The following is a 15,847-nucleotide window of genomic DNA, read 5'->3' as shown; positions in this document are numbered from 1 at the left end:
TATAATTACATGTATTATCGACAAACGGGCGTGTTTTATTCCTCTGTTGAACCCCAGTTCCGGTCAAGTCCTGGAGAGCCAGAGCTCTCTCGTGTAACCACAGTACCTAGTGTGTTGAACACAATCCCCAACTACGATCTGATGATTGATCCAAGTCTATGAAGATTACAGAAGAGAAGTTCCATTCAGCACCGAGCCTCCGTCCCTTCCACAGGACGCGTGAATTGTGCCCTAGCTCCAGAAGTTCCGGTGTTGTAGTAGGAGTATTTCCTTGCTACATATCAAACCATGACATGCCCCTTTACAGGGCGGCGATGGCAGACACAACGGGGAGACTTGGGTCAACAGGGACACCAATGCCGGCGATAAGAGCAAGCTGGATTTCAAGCAGGGCAATGAGAGCAGCCCTCAGTCCCGTGACAACAACACCAAGAGTAACCGAGGCCGTCAGGATAGCAGCAGCAAAGATAGCCAGGGGAGCGATGAAGGGGTTCAGGATCTCCCTAACAGCCTGGATCTCAGCATCGAAGAAGGCACGGATGTCCGGGGTCAGGTCAGTGACGATGAGGGTGACGACGACACTGATCTGGCTGATGACCTGGATTGATGCCCTGATGGCCGCGATGAGCTGGACGACTTGGTTCTGAGTGAGGCCGACGATGGCGCCCACGACACCTCCCGCTGCGCCGGTGGTGACGGCGACGATGGAGGCTGTGGCTGTTGCGACAGCCTCAACGATAGCCTGAAGGTTCGCCCTGATGATGGTTTGGAGCTGGATAATGATTTGAGCGTCGACGGCCCCCTGGATTTGGGCGACGGCCGTGGCTATAATCTCATGTTAGCCTCTATTCCCGTTCATTTGTAGAGTTTCTCCATACTGATAGCATCGACGTTGGCTTGGACAGCAGTCTGGAGGGTACCGACTTGGTTGACAATGACACCCACGGCAGTCTGCTGCTGTCGGGAGACAAGCTCAGGGACAGGCTCTGGCTCCGAGGCCGGTGCTGGGACCGCCAAGGCGAACGACGCAAGGGTGAGGAGGCTCAGGAACTTCATTGTTTAAGTTGGTGATGTGGTTTTCAGGGGTGTTTGTTCGATGATGATCTGATCCATTGCTATTGCTGGGCGAGTTGGTAGATTATATACTCAACTGAGCAACTGAGAATAAGCAACTCGATCGACTCATCGTACTCTTTCCATCTCTCTAATGCCTCCCATGTCCGGCTGCCGGAGGAGGAGTCTCTCGGCAAGCCACCATGTGCATTCCGTGAATCTGAGACATTCCCTCGATCTAGACTCGTCACATTTCAGAACGGCATTCCAGATCTCCATCACCATAGACATCATGATTGGTTCGTCACAGTTCCCACCATCCCTCTCGACGTTTTTCTCTCTTTCCTCCGAGAGCTAAACTCGACGTGGTTCGGCACACGCCATTCCCGCCGGCCCGCGCCGGGATAGTCGTCACTCTCCCCCTGGCACTCCGCCGTTCGGTCAAGGTACGTAGGTAGATTCGTATTCAGCTACTTACAGGAGGCTATACGGGTCTAGAAACGCGGGTCGCAAGCCTCTTTCGTCCGTGGTGAGACTTGTATTCCGAATGGAGCTTGTGCACCAACGTTGTTGGCACTCCTAAAGTTTGTTCAGTTTGACGTGTGTTTGAGACCTTATTTTTTCTCCGTTGTTTCGAGGTTCTTGATCGAAGGAACCGTGGCGTGGAAGCTTGTATGCCTTAGCCTTTTAGTCTTGCGGTTATGCAGTTGCCAGCACGAACTGGTTTACAAGCTTACAGACTAATATGCTTTCTTGTCAGTTCCAAGCGTTTGACTGTTATGCCCCTATTGAGAGCCTTGTTTCCATTTAAGCGCCGGGCTGAACGCATCAAACCCAGTCCACTCCACCATCACGATGCGTTCAAGGTTGCCACTCCACTGTGACATTCGTTTTCAAGATGGGCAAGGAATGTGAAGATCAAACTCTGTTTCGTTTGCTTGTTTCGACTTCATCCTTGTGTACTTTGAAGAGTATCCAGCGGTGACTTTGCAGTACCATGTGATGACTTCCTTGGCAGCCGGGGGTCACCACCTTGACGAAAGAGAGTCTCCACATCTCGGGGTTTGGGATATCAGAGACATCCGAGATCTAAGACGTGTGGGCGGTGTCGGAGAAGCCGGTAGAAGCTGTGGATTATGAATATCTTCGTCAGTCTCGCGTCAAAGGCGATAACAGGTCTGGAAGTGGCGGAAACCTCAGCTCTCCTTGCATCAATATGACAGTTCCACCAAGCAGCTGTCAGCATCCACCGACGACATGCCAAGGCAAGCACGCAGGTGGAGCGCTTCTAACCAGGAAGCTGTGATGAAGGGCCAAGAGATGTTCGCAGTGTGGACTCTTGCGGAAGAAACCGAGATTTGAGCAGATGGTGTGAGCGATTTCGAAAGCGGAAACTGCAGGCGATATGCATCTTTGACCGTCTTTGACAGAGACGGATAGATGCGGCGGCGTTGTTGAGAGACAGACGGGAAAGGGGGCGAGCTGGAGAGGGAGTGGTGTGGAACGCATCGGATAGGTTGTCAATAAGACAAGCAACACATGGGGTACCTGATCGTCACTGCTGAACTTGTATCGTGATGAGTTTGCGTCAAGGCATCGAAGACAGAAACAAGTACTTGCTCGAACCCAGTGTCGAGGGCATCAGCCAAGAGTGCCGTGGGCAACAAGGCACGGCACGGCTGAGCTGCCGCGATGCTTCTACAAACAGTTGGTTCAAGCCCGTCATCTTGCATTGACAAGACGTAATTCACAGAGCTGAGTGATCGCGGTTACTCCCCCGATACTCGTAACCATCGAAATGAAGGTTGTAGTTCAAAGTCCTAGCAGACAGGGCCGTCATGTATTCCCCCTCCCACCTCTCTCAGAATCTTTACCACTTTCTCGCGTGGCTACCAGGAGAGCATGGATTCACGATATGTAAGCAATGTTGGATAGGTTCTCCTTACGAATCTGGACAGTGCTCTACTCATCTGTCTTCGATCGTGAATGAGGAATGCATAGCACCATATCCCATCGCTAGTGCACCGATTTAGAGCAAGACTGGTCATTTTCTGGTTTGTCATAGATTTACATGAGTTCTTCTTGCCGAATGGTTTTGGTACATTGATCAAATGCGGAATAAAGACCTACGCCAGGAGGCATCCGGTGGTAAACAACATTGTCTTGAAGCTCTCAAAAATGAGAAATTACTCAATGAATACTTTGCATAAAGGGATGTTTAACTTTTTGGTATCATTTCTTCTACCTTTAACAGCAAGAAACAGCCCATTCTGCCATCTGAATCGGTAGGTAATGTACCAAGGAACAACGTACCTCTGAGCCCTGCCCAGATTTCTGCGTCAATATCACCAACATCCTACTCAATTATGCTTCTATTTCTATCCTTTGAGCTGGTTTTCTCTACGACCAATTTCTTGATGGGGTGGATCCAAGGGGTCCCTCTATGCGGTCGCCCACCGACCCGAAGACACCTTCCCAACCCCTTCTGGTTTTCACCTGGATATTATCACCACAGCAATCGAGCCTGAAGTCACAATTTACCATTTTGTCGTGAGGCACAAGAACCTTGCCCCAGGATCAGTCCCATTATTAGCTAGGACTTACAACCCAAGTGCCTCGGGTCATCATCGACTTCGATTGACCACTCCAACCTTGAACGAGCCGATACCAATACATGTTTCACAGAAGACCCCAGTCCTTCAAGCCCTTATACTTCAATCAGTTAGTCTTCAAACTGGAGTTCTGCCATTGAGTCCCGAACCACATGATTCGCATCACATCATATTCAGGAGGGAAATAAAGAAAGAGTAAGAAACCCAGGGAGCATATCACTTCTGGTAATAACCGTATAAAGAGAGAGTAGTATCACTTTTGAGCCTCTTCCACCACATATTGCCCAGGTGGCTGCTCCGGAACACATTCCAGCAAGTTAATAGATGCTTATGCTCCTCTGAGGGCGGGTATAAAGAGGACATAGAATTAGCAAACAATATTTAAGAGTTTAGGGGTAAGTTTTATGAATAATTGTATTATAAAGTAGAGGTTTTATAGGAGTTGGCCTGTATTCTGCTTTCCGTCTGTGGTGTCTTATTATCTTCTTCATCCGCCTACATGAAGAGTCAAGCGGAGTGCTGGCGTCCACTCCATCCATTTTTTCCACACGGAAAATCACGCTGGAAAAGGCATTCGGAGTCTATTAGTACATATACGTGAACCGAGCAGTCTGGAAACCCGAGAGATGAGCCCGGGCAGTGACGCTCAGAGTGCCAGGGAAAGGCATAGGACCATGTCCCAGGGCCATTCACTCGATCATTTGGTGAGTGGCTTGAACATGATTGCCAAGAAGGAACAAGAGACAAGTAAGAACAACCGTTTCGCCACATTTCGATGAGGAACAAATGAGAGTTGAGTGGAATTCTCACTGTCCCATTCCTGTGAATGCTCCTGGATAACACGGCAAGAAAGGCGCACGGGAACCACGCTATAATGAGACAAGAGGTGCACAGTCCGCAATACGAAGGAAACTATGCGACCTATGAGATGCGATATAAATACACATGGCCAATCGTCGAGGGTGTAAGATGTTGAAACCTCGTCATGTGCAGATGTAGGTTAGTTACCTGCGCACGGGGTTTAAGAAATAAACGAAATACTACGGAGTACAGTACAGCAGTAATCAAGATCTAATTCCTCTCTAATACTATACGAACTTTAAGTAAAATTCATTTAAACAAGAATTAAAAAGAGCAAGTATTTTATTTTCATTATGCCTGTTTATTATTGTTCTTATTATTATGCCTTACCCTTGGAGGAGAATATGCAAGTCCAACTTTGATGACGTAAGGTCCAACGCCCACCTCGGCTGCGCCTAGCTCTCCATTCCAGGCAGCTGGAGGTCACGAGTTCATCATCCTGCTGAGTCTAACATTGCTATCTTCAAGACCTCCAAAACCCGCCGGACAGACTCGAATCATGTGCACCAGTCATCTTTGACCGTCGTGTCAGGCTGAAAACGCCCCCGTCAGAAGACGCGCCCGCCTGCGACGAGCCGGTTGCCCGTCGCATCCACCAAGCTCGTCTTCTCCCACCATCAGCCGGACCGTCATCGTGAGCTCGCCGTCCAGAGACGCACATCCTCGCCTATAAATCGGATTCCCCATCTCGGGAGGATCAGTCGACAAGGTGGCTCCGTTCAGGTTCTTCGGCCCCTATCGCCCTCATCCGCGCCACAAACAGAACCTCCTGCGCTTCCTATTCCCACGTGCCGTCCGAGAGCGATATCGCGAGCGACTACTCAACTTCCACCTCAATACTCTTCCCTACCTGAAGCACAACTTTCAGTCACGGGTCTACCGTTATATAGTTGAGCGCCAGTGTCGGCGCGCCGATAAATCCCGAATCGTAGACATCGTCGCAAGGCAGGGTAGACGACTGTGGCTGGGTCAGCAAGCACATCGACCGGTCAAGCATGCCAGGACCCGGCACAAGGGTCTCGTGGCACACAGAATGCCGCCTATCGGAGGGAGTATGACGGGCTACGGCTCGGACCGGGCCACCAGCCCGGATCGGGAGAGAGGATACCGAAGGAAACGGCTGGCCGCCATGGCGGGCAATTTGTACAGGAGCGGCCAGGCAGCGGTCACCGAGATCAAGGAATCATACGCCCAGACTAGGGCGCGAGGTATGGACGGGGCATATGAGAACCACGGCCGGATACACATTCCAGGCGCCTTCCCTGATGTCGCCATTACAGTTCAGGGCGACGATCAGATGGTCTTGTTCCCTTCATACGCAAAACGGCATACAAAGAGAGACTGGGGTGAGACAGCGATACATCAATCAGAAGCTGCCCATGGAAGTATCAGAGACGAGAACTTCTGGAGGCAAGAATGGGAGAGGAACGAGGATGAGAATGCCATCGTTGATGTTGATGTCCGAGGCTGGGTCTACTCTCCTCATACGGGACCAATGACGCGGAGGAATCGAATATTGATCGGCCTGGCACGGCAGCTCAGCGGTATACCAGCTCCGAGAGCTGATCAGCCTTACAATCTCAACACCGGACCTGCCCGAACTCATCAGATGCACGAGGAGCAACGGGAGCGGGAAAAGATTGAGCATGAAGCGCGGCGCATTGAACGACTAGGACAGCAAGAGAAGCGGGTAGCCTATCGCGGAGGCTACAGTGAGAGACCCCAGGAGAACAGCGACCCAGAGACAGACAGCTTCTACTTTCCTCGATCAAAGAGTGGGAACCAGTCCCCAGACTCGGCTCCATCAAGTCCAACGATGCCAGCTAGGACTTTCTCGACATCCACGACTGAGATGAGCGAAGCAGATTTGGCACTCGCCAATGCAAATCTCATGGCTCGAATAGCGCCCTTCATGACGAACCCATCTGTTGCCCTCCCCATCACCCTATTCTTCTACAACGACACCAAGTCTCAGTCAAGAACTGTCATGACCAACGACGCAGGTCATTTCATCATCCGCGCTGCACTGGACTTTGTACCAACACATGTTCGGGTTCTGGCTAGCGAGGACCTATCGGCGACCCAGGAGATCAAGCTCATTGAGCCTTATGGAGTCAGCCTGATCAGTGACATTGACGACACTGTCAAGAAGTCCAACATCTCAGGGGGCGCCAAAGAGATCTTCCGCAACACTTTCGTTCGCGACTTGTCCGAACTTTCGGTTGAAGGCGTGAGAGAATGGTATAATCGCATGTACCAGCTCGGGGTCAGCATTCATTACTGCTCAAACAGTCCATGGCAGTTGTTCCCAGTCCTGGCTAGCTTCTTTAAGCTCCACGGGCTGCCGCCAGGGTCACTTCACTTGAAGCAGTACAGCGGCATGTTGCAGGGCATCTTTGAGCCAGTGGCTGAACGAAAGAGGTCGACCCTAACTCGCCTGCTCAGGGACTTCCCTGAGAGAAGCTTCATCCTCGTGGGTGACAGCGGAGAAGCTGATTTGGAGGTTTACACAGAACTTGCTCTGAATAACCCTGGTCGTATTCTCGCAGTTTTCATCCGAGATGTGACGACACCAGAAGAGACGCCCTTCTTTGACCCTGGCTTTGATCCTAATCGATCAAGGACTCCAAGCGCATACGATGGTTCGCGAAATGCCTCATCTCAGAACCTGGCACCAGGCGCATTCCGAGAAAGGAGGCCATCCGCAGGTCCAACCATGGGAACCCTGATCGACTTTTCTGATGAACCTGGGGAGACAACTGTGGACCGCTCTGCCGCTCTCGCTCAGATTCGGAACTCGAGTGTCCCTGAGACTGCTAGCACAACCGATCTTCTTAGTGGGCGTAAGCCTCCACCGCCTAGACCGGCCAAGCCTGCTGCCCTGAGGAGCGCCAAGTCCATCACCGAGTTGAATAAGGGAGTCACTGGACTTGGGCTCTCTCGACAGAACTCTGAGGAGCAACCTCCGCCTCCTCCGCCTAGGAAGCCCATTGTACAAGTCAGAGAGCCCACGGCACCACACCCGCTGTCGCAGATCCAGAACTCTTCCCAGCAGAGTATGGGCAGCAGCAACAGTGGCGGCTTTAAGATCCCGGCACAACCGCGTAATAGGCCTGCGTACGATGCTGATCGTCCTCCGCCACCTCCCCCAAGACGGCGTGCTACCCCCTCCAACATCACGGAGCCGGGTCCTCGTCCTCCACCGCGCCGTACTCAGACTACAACAAACCTAGATGTAGATTACGAACCTCTACCCCCGCCGACAAACGGGCCGCCATCCTTTGGCACTGCCAGATCCGGCAGCCGGTCTGACGGCAACACTCCGACCGGGGGCTCTCCCACCTTGGGGCCTCAGGCGGTCAACAAGAAACTAGAGTTATGGAGGAGGAGATTGGCGAGGGCACACGAACAGTTAGACGGGCTAGGAGTGGCCTTGTACACTTGGCGGCGTGGCGGCGACGTCATCGCCGAGGCCGAGGGCATCGTGAAGCAAGCCCTCGCTGACATGGAAAGAAAGAGGAGGAAGAGGTAGTGATGAAAGGAATTCTCCTAATAAACACGTACAATCCGAGAGGCCACTGAGATGTTTTCAAGATGCAAGACTGTTGTCTTTTCCATTGATGCTTGATTGTTGCTGTTGGCATTAGGAGAGGGATGTTGAAGTTGGCCAGTTGAGCTTGCTCGCCGCCTTGTACTCTTTGAAGAGATCCTGGAATTTGGCTCCTTGGCTGTCGTCGATTACAAGTTAGGGGCTGAATAGATTGGCTGACTTGTTGTCCACGGAGCGAGAAGATGAGGAAGATGAAGATGAAAAAGGTAGAACATTCATCTGGTCTTGGAAGTGGACAAGCGTCATCAACCAAGGGTTATCTCTCAGTGTTTTACGGCGTTATTCTGTCGTTGAGAATTGCATCTACGGCTCCACGAGCATCAACTATCGACATCTTCTCTACGCAAGCATTCACAAACTCAAACATCCAACGGCTTCATCATCCAATCACAAGGCGTGGTGGCAGAGTGGTCTAATGCGATAGACTAGAAATCTATTCTCTTCGGAGGCGTCTGTTCGAATCAGGCCCACGTCGATTGGTTCTTTCTTTTTCTCTTTTTGCCTATTTTCATTGCGCCCATTGTTGGTGGTTTTTCTTGGTGTTTTGGTTGAATTAACATGGCAGTTGCGGATGACTCGGCCCCGAATTACAGCATTTCATGCCCTTTCCTATCCAGACCAGTTCAAACAGCTCTTCCTTGCTTCATCATTCAGGTGTGTTAGATGGGAAGCGTTGGTAGTAGTAACACAGTTCATAATTCTTTTCGTCTTACACCTCAAAAAGGAGAAATAGTCTTCAAAACAATGTAACTAGACATGTAGTAGCCGTGCCCCATCACCACATCCAACACGTCTCAAAGCTATCAAAGTACAGATGGATCCGGCATGTACACGTCTAGATGTTCCCAGCCCCAACTCCGCCTTCGTGGCATGCCCCTACCGTCGTTCATAGCCGTTATATTCATCGAGGGTTCATGCCGCCCGCAAGGTTCATGTGCATGATGGCGTCCGCCGTCCAGTCCGCCTCGTCGTTAGAGTCCCTGTTTGGTTGCCCCCAAAAGTTGACGTCTTCTCGCCCATCTACACCTGGTAGTCGGATCTGGGGTGGCGCTTGACCTACCCCAGGTGGCACTTCAGGCTTTGTTCCTGGAGCTGGTAGAGGACCTTGCTCAGGTTCAATGGCACCGTAGTGTGAGAAATCAGGCGCGTCAAAGGCTTGTTCTGCCTGGGGAGAAAGGCTGAGCTGGGCTGGGGGTTGAGACATCGGGGCTTGTGGTACCACCTCAGGGTATACGTGCGAGTCCTTGTAGGTCGTTGGTGTTCCATGGTCATCTGATGTCTCCGTGATGTTGCTGTGTGAAGGAACATATGACTGACGAGGAGGTGGGTGCTCAAATTCCTCCTGTTCGGGGATCTGCGGAGCCTGCTCGGCATTCCTCAGACTGGAAGAACCGGGGGCAGGATTTCCTCCGCTTCGTACACTGACCATGGAGACTCTGGCCTGGTCCATCCCGTCAACAACGCCTCCAGCTTCAGCCGCGTCCATATCACGGATGGAGAATTGAGCCAGGGTGCGAAGTTTTCGACTGACCCAGCCGCCCAAGATCTTGCCACGCTGCTTCTCTCCGAGGCGCGACTTGGGGAAGTCTCCCTTGTTGACGAAAGCTACGATATCGACAATGATCTGGTGTTCATTGAGGATAGCGTTGACAATGACTGGGACGAGAGACGCCAAGTAGGGCTTGCGGCTGACCTCGACGAGGACCACAATCAAGCCACCAGCTTGGAAGACGGCACTATATCTTTATTAGTACAATCAATTTTGTATGAGTGAGTCGGACTTACCAGCCGCTGGTCACGATGTTTCTGTGACACCGCTCCACAGAGTTCTCGATATCCATAGGGAAGTGGCTCAGTCCGTTGATCTCGAATGTCTCTCCAATGTTTCCGAGAACAAACAACACCTGCATTTCCACGAGGGCTCCGTTGGGGCCAATCGGTCGGCTAACGTTGTGAAGGAAACCCAAATCTCCTGTTCGAATGTACTGGATGCTCGGATCTCCATCAACGGCTCGTCCGTCAAACCGCTCGGCATCAAAGGCATCCTTGGAACCATAGAATGACTTGACGCAGGCCTCAGAGTCGACCCAGATCTCGCCATACTCGCCGTCAAGACAGTGCAGTCGGCTCTCAGGATTGATGATGGCAATCTGGGTCGAGACGGGAACCATTCCGCTATCTTGAACCAACAAGGCCCTGGGGTCCGCCTCTGGGTCAACAGGGATAACCAGACCACGTCGCAGGGCCTGCGTGTCGAGCCAGAGCTCGATCGGTTCGATACACATGTAAGATCTTGATGCAATCATGGGGTTGAGGACATGCGAGTAAACAGTGTTGATGGCGGTTGGGTCCAATCCAGCCCCAGAAAAGTGATGGTTGACCTTTTGGAATACATCAACTCTTGGTCTACCCTCAGATGTGATCATCATGTTCTTGAGCTCATGCAGGGTGAATCCCTTGGCATGCATAGAGTTCATAGCGTGGTCAAGCATCTGCGGTGTCGCGTACGTGTCCTTGATCTTGTACCTTGACAGGGTAACAAAGAGGGACATGGGATTGGTAGCGAACTCGATAGGCGACAGGAGGTAGGTTGGTGTGCCAATGTAGATGCCCATGAGACATGTGTGGATGAAGCCCAGTCCAGTTGTACTTCGGACACATCCAAGGACTGGCCTCGTGCTTGTCATTTGGCAGGTTTCCTTCTGGACCTTGCACATACCCATGATGGTATCGTGTCCAAGTTGAACCGCGATGCGTCGTTGGTCTGGAGTCCAGTACGTCCACACAATAACTGGATATCCAGGTCGAATCCAGGCAGGGTCTATTGTGAGTCTCAACTCTCTCAAGCCATTGCTCTGCTTTGGCGGCTTAGTAGTGTTGAAGACGCTGGGCATCGAGATCTTCAGAACCTGGGCAGATTGTTTGATATGGCTTGCCACAGGCTTCATCTTGATCAGGTGGTCCACCTCTGCATTTACAAGCACAGCCTTGACTTTGTAGTCGGCCACGATGTGCAGGAAAGCAGGGATGTCTTCGTTGAGTCGGCCTTCGTCGAGAGGCGCGATGGGGATGACGATTGCGCCCAGACATATGCAGGCGTGAACGGCAAAGACGAATTCCTCCGAGTGCGTGTACATGAGAATCATGTGGTCGCCTGGCCGCACCTTGACCTTGTTCTTCAGGTACATGGCGACAGATGCCACCTTGGTGTCAAACTTCTTCCATGTCACACCCTTTCCTTCGCGGCCCCTGCCGTCGATTGTGCAGTACGCGAGTTCTTCTGGTTGACGGGCAACGCGCCATTGAATGAGGTCAGAGATGCATGAGAAGTTGTTCAGGGGGGTTGATGTCCGGTCATCCATGACAACCTCTCGTCGATCAACACCCGAGTATTGCTTATCGGCTGGCAACAAGAACTCAGCACGCGAATCCGAAGCCAGGGGCGACCAGATGCCTCCCATAGGATCTACACCAATGGGCAGATTGAGTACAGCATGCTCTACGCCAAACTTAACGTGCACGCATGGAAGGTTGCCGAGATCGAACTCTCGGCGACATAGCATGTTACCGATTTCTCGCCGCCCATTCTTCATAACTCTGGGTAACGTGTTTGGCGCTGTGATCATAACGCAGTACACCCTGAGATGGTGCTCCGTCACAAGAACCTCCATGCACCTCTCAGCCAGCGACTCCAGCAGCGCCGTGTCTGGCTGTCGGGGTGGCCCGCCAGATGTCAAAGGCGCCGTCGAGGCTGCCGCCGACTCAAGGACGACGACTGGAAGATGTTCATCGTTGACAAAGACGTCAAAGGCTGAACAGTCGTAAATCTTGGGAACATTCTTGACGATGCTCACGACAATGTGCTGAACAAAGAAATACCGGTACTCGGCTATTTCGTGCCCATGCTCAACCCACTCGACCTTTTGCCGAATGCGGTCCTCGTATAAGCCCAGGACAAAGATTTTTCCTTCAATGACGGTACCCAGCAAGCCGGTTCTGAGAAACTCGGGCTCGACAGGTTGAGGTGTGGGATCGCCGGGATCGAATCTGTATGGACGAGCGTGGAAAATCAACTCCGTATTCTTGGGCTGCGCCCAGAAGCCGCCAGACAAAGAGGGCGAGTCAACCCAGATCTCGCCAACAGAGTGGGGAGACGCCAGCAGTCCTGACTCTGGGTCAACCACAGAAAGCGTGGCATCTGGAATAGGGTATCCAAAAGCGCCAACCCGAACCAGTCCCGGGTCGTCACCTGCTCTCTTGCGAGCTTCATCACCAATGGCCACAACCACAACTTCATTGGTCTTGAGCGCCTCACGATCCAACAGAACCTCGCCGAGCTCGTTCTTGGCCCCCTCTTCTGTAGTCGTAGTACCACCACCACCCAGGAGACTTCCAAAGCCGTTTGAGGGTGCTGGCTTTTCCGACTCTTCTTTCTCTCCACCCTCTTCTGAGTCTGTGTCAGACCCAAGATCGAGCTTCAAGGGGCACCCCATTCGCTCTTCTCCTCCGAGCCAGTCACGAACACTAACTACCATGCCGCCGTGTTCCGGCAGACAAAGCATCGGTGCCACAACCTCACGAGCCCGAGGGTTCCTCAGTGGTCTCAGCCAGCGATCTGCCAGCACTTCGTGGAACCCACTGTCCACTGTCAATGTATCAATCAAGCAGAGCTTGATCATTTGAAAGTTGGGCTCCATTCCCTTTTTGAAGTTTCGAGTCACCATGGGCTGCTCTTGGTAGTTGTAAGCGGCCCGTTTCAGACCTGGATAGTCTGCAATCATGATGGTCGACTTGTATTTAGTAAGGAGGTGGGCGTAAAGGCCGGGGACGTCAACGGCCTTGTTGTCAAACCAAACAGTGGTGTGGCCACCGTAGACGGTGAGCAAAACGCTGAGAATCATGCCAATTCCTTGGCGAGGATCCAGATAGGAGACCAGAATCTCACTACTGGCACCGCCACCAATCAGTCGCCCGTTCTTGTCTCTCAATGATGGGTTGAAGGTATCTCCAGGCCCATTGCTGGGAATGGTAGAAATGATGGCACTCAAACAGGCCATCTGATGCATGATTGTTCGGTGGCTCAGGACGACACCTCTAAGATCTCCTGTAGGCGCTCGCGAAAACTCGATATAAGCCAGGTCTGGCACGACCAAAGGAGGGATATCATCCTTCTTCTTGGGGTGATAACTGCCAAAATCATTCGTCTTCCACCATTCGACACCCTTTGGCCAGGTCAACTTTTGCGTGGTAATGTCTCGCTGGAAGGTCTTGAGGTTGTTGTCGGTAGTCAGGGCAAGATGCGCTTGTGTCGAAGTAAGGATGGTGTTCAAACGTTGGTAGTCCTCCAAATCATTGATGGGGACAGCCACCACGCCCGCGATAAAACATCCCAAGAGCGCAATCGCAAAATCAATGACTTCTGAATCTCGGTACACGAGAGCAACTCGGTCACCACGGTATAGTGAACTCTTGTCTCGGATGACTTGAGCCACCTTCTCAGCTCTGGCCGCCAATTTGTCCCACGTAATCGAAGCAATCTCCTTGCCTTTGCTGTCCAGCACCCAGTAAGCTGGCTTTTTGGCTATTGTCCGGCCCCTGTGCCTCAGGACAGCTGCGATGTTGTCAAACTTGGACATGGGGGTGGATTCATCGTGGGGGTCTTGGATCGCGAACGGTACTTCTCGCGGTTCCAAAGGCAGCTGGTACTCGAGGATTTCTGGGGGTGGTAGATCGTTCGCTGTCAACATCGGAGGGGCCATCGCGGCAGTGGGAGAGAAAGCATCGCTCGAAGAATATCGTTGTTGAGGCCCCCCATACTCGACCGTTTGACCCTGTTCATAGTGCTGCTGCCCTGCAAAGTCTGAAAAGTAGCCTTGAGAGTCAAGTAGTGTCGTCGTTCTGCCATCATAAGGCTGCTGTTGCTGTTGCTGCTGGTACTGCTGCTGCCGTTGCTGGAATTGCTGCTGTTGCGGATCGACATATGTGCCTTGCTGCTCGGGTCTGAAAGCATAGTCGCCCGACATCATGGTCCCGCTTCGGGTTTGGGGCTCGGTATGCGAGGGGGAGAAGAAGAGAGAGTCGCGATGAGCGCCGGTCGTGCCTCCAGCCATCGAGCCCCCTGGTCGCAGGAGAGAGGCGGGAGGCGGCTCGGGGGGGTTCGAAGCGCGTGAAGGTGGTCCATAGGCTGATGACGGTCGATACATGGGAGAATCTGGACTGTCGGGGATGGGGCCGCTGCCGCTGCCGCTGCCGAGGGCGGCGAAAGCAGCAGCTCGGTGGCCATCGCTCGAGGGATGCGCCGAGTCGTCAGGGGAGTGTATGCGGAGGCCAGGTTGAGAGTCGCTCAAAGCAGCGACTTGAGGTGGAGGAGAGCCAAGGAACTTGGAGAATAGTTGGGTTCGTCGCTTCTGGTAGCTAAGGATATGGTTAGCGGTCACTGCACACGCGATCGCGGGGTGCATATGGAGGAGCTCACCCCTTCTGTGTAATATCTCCCTCCTATCAAACACGTAAAGTCAGTCAAGTTCTATCAAGTATCCCAAGCAAGCGATGTGAACATCTCCTACTCTAGCCACGTCTCATGATGTAGAGGAGCGCATGAGGTAGAGGGGATCATGGTGGTGGATGCGGAAGTGCCGGGGGCGCCAACGAACCTCGAGCTCGCGGTCCAGCTCCTCAAGCTTCTCTTGGAGCTCTGGATTGAGTTCGGCCATGGTGGGAGGTTGGCGATACAGCCTCTGGAGGTTGAGGTTTGTGGATTAGGGACAACCACGGCTCACAAGCTGGAGGAGCCAGCAAAAGGTCTCGTGACGTAAGGTATGGCAACCAAGTCTTTGAGGTTAGGCCAGGCCGGGCGGGAGGTGGGCGACAATTCGCTTGCTTTTCAGGTTCTGGTTTGGTTCTGGCGGCAGGAGCGCCCAGCAGGGCCAACACGCCGGCCGTTGGACCAAGGCGGGGAGCCCCTGCCTTGGTTGGGCTGGGCTTGATTAGCCGCCGCCCTTCGTACCTGCGAAGGTTCCATTGGGTGACAAGTCACTGAGCAGAGAAGGAGCGAACGACATCCGACGGCACCTTCCTGAGACCGCCCAGCAACTCAAACTCCCTTGTAGTGCCCCTCCATCCTCCACTAGCTCCACTAAAAGTCCCTGAGAGGTTGCAAGGTGCTGACCCCTTGAGGCTTCCAGGGAGCTCGCCCGCTCTTGGCTTCATTCGAACCAACGTCTACTCCCTAGCATGAGTTCTGTTGCAATCCGAAATACGGTCCCATGAGAAGGATACGGATCATCTGGATTGTTTCCAAGAATATCCTCCCTCGAAACTCGTGTTTGCAGGGATATTGCGGCACGGAACTCATCACACGATTTTGGACAAGTCATCGGCGAGCTCTCCATTAGCCATCGGCCCAATTGGGAAATCGTTTTGCAGAGCTCTTTGCCACTGAAGACAAACAGGACAATGAAGCAATTTATCGGTCTCAGATCATCCCTTCTACAGGTTCCAAAGCTTTAATGACATCCAATATGACGAGGGAAATCAAAAGTTATCAAAACCCCTCCACTTGTTCCCAGCCTCCGTGTTCTCTCGGTGGGCTCGGAATATTGAAGATCCTCTTCCGAACCATGGCCCCACCCGTACCTGAAAGTTGTTAAAACCTATTTTCAACTCTTCTCTTCATGCACTTCCAATGCAGCCTCCTTCAATAGGCCATCAA

General features: G+C 52.5%; 3 protein-coding genes across 3 annotated transcripts; 1 reads left to right on the top strand and 2 right to left on the bottom strand.

Moving 5' to 3' along the window:
• Nucleotides 1–301: 301 nt before the first annotated feature.
• MRS44_003428 (uncharacterized protein) lies at nt 302–1,056 on the bottom strand (the record flags this gene model as incomplete). Its single annotated transcript, XM_046282982.2, has 2 exons — nt 302–825; nt 879–1,056. The coding sequence occupies 2 exons, from the start codon at nt 1,054–1,056 to the stop codon at nt 302–304; spliced, it is 702 nt and encodes a 233-aa protein (XP_046137548.1).
• Nucleotides 1,057–5,559: 4,503 nt separating this feature from the next.
• Nucleotides 5,560–8,058, top strand: MRS44_003427 (uncharacterized protein; the record flags this gene model as incomplete). Its single annotated transcript, XM_046268473.2, has 1 exon — nt 5,560–8,058. One exon carries the CDS (start codon nt 5,560–5,562, stop codon nt 8,056–8,058), a length of 2,499 nt encoding a protein of 832 aa, XP_046137546.2.
• A 979-nt stretch (nt 8,059–9,037) lies between these two features.
• MRS44_003426 (uncharacterized protein) lies at nt 9,038–14,849 on the bottom strand (the record flags this gene model as incomplete). The annotated part of the gene is made up of 4 exons (XM_046275375.2): nt 9,038–9,872; nt 9,922–14,550; nt 14,612–14,634; nt 14,790–14,849. 4 exons carry the CDS (start codon nt 14,847–14,849, stop codon nt 9,038–9,040), a joined length of 5,547 nt encoding a protein of 1,848 aa, XP_046137545.1.
• Between the last annotated feature and the right edge of the window lie 998 nt (nt 14,850–15,847).

Source organism: Fusarium solani (genome assembly GCF_023522795.1).
Source record: "Fusarium solani strain SB1 chromosome Unknown bctg00000001, whole genome shotgun sequence".
NCBI classification, from domain to species: Eukaryota; Fungi; Ascomycota; class Sordariomycetes; order Hypocreales; family Nectriaceae; genus Fusarium; species Fusarium solani.
The sequence above is the reverse complement of the archived record's forward strand: the minus strand, read 5'-3'. Positions and strand labels throughout refer to the sequence as shown.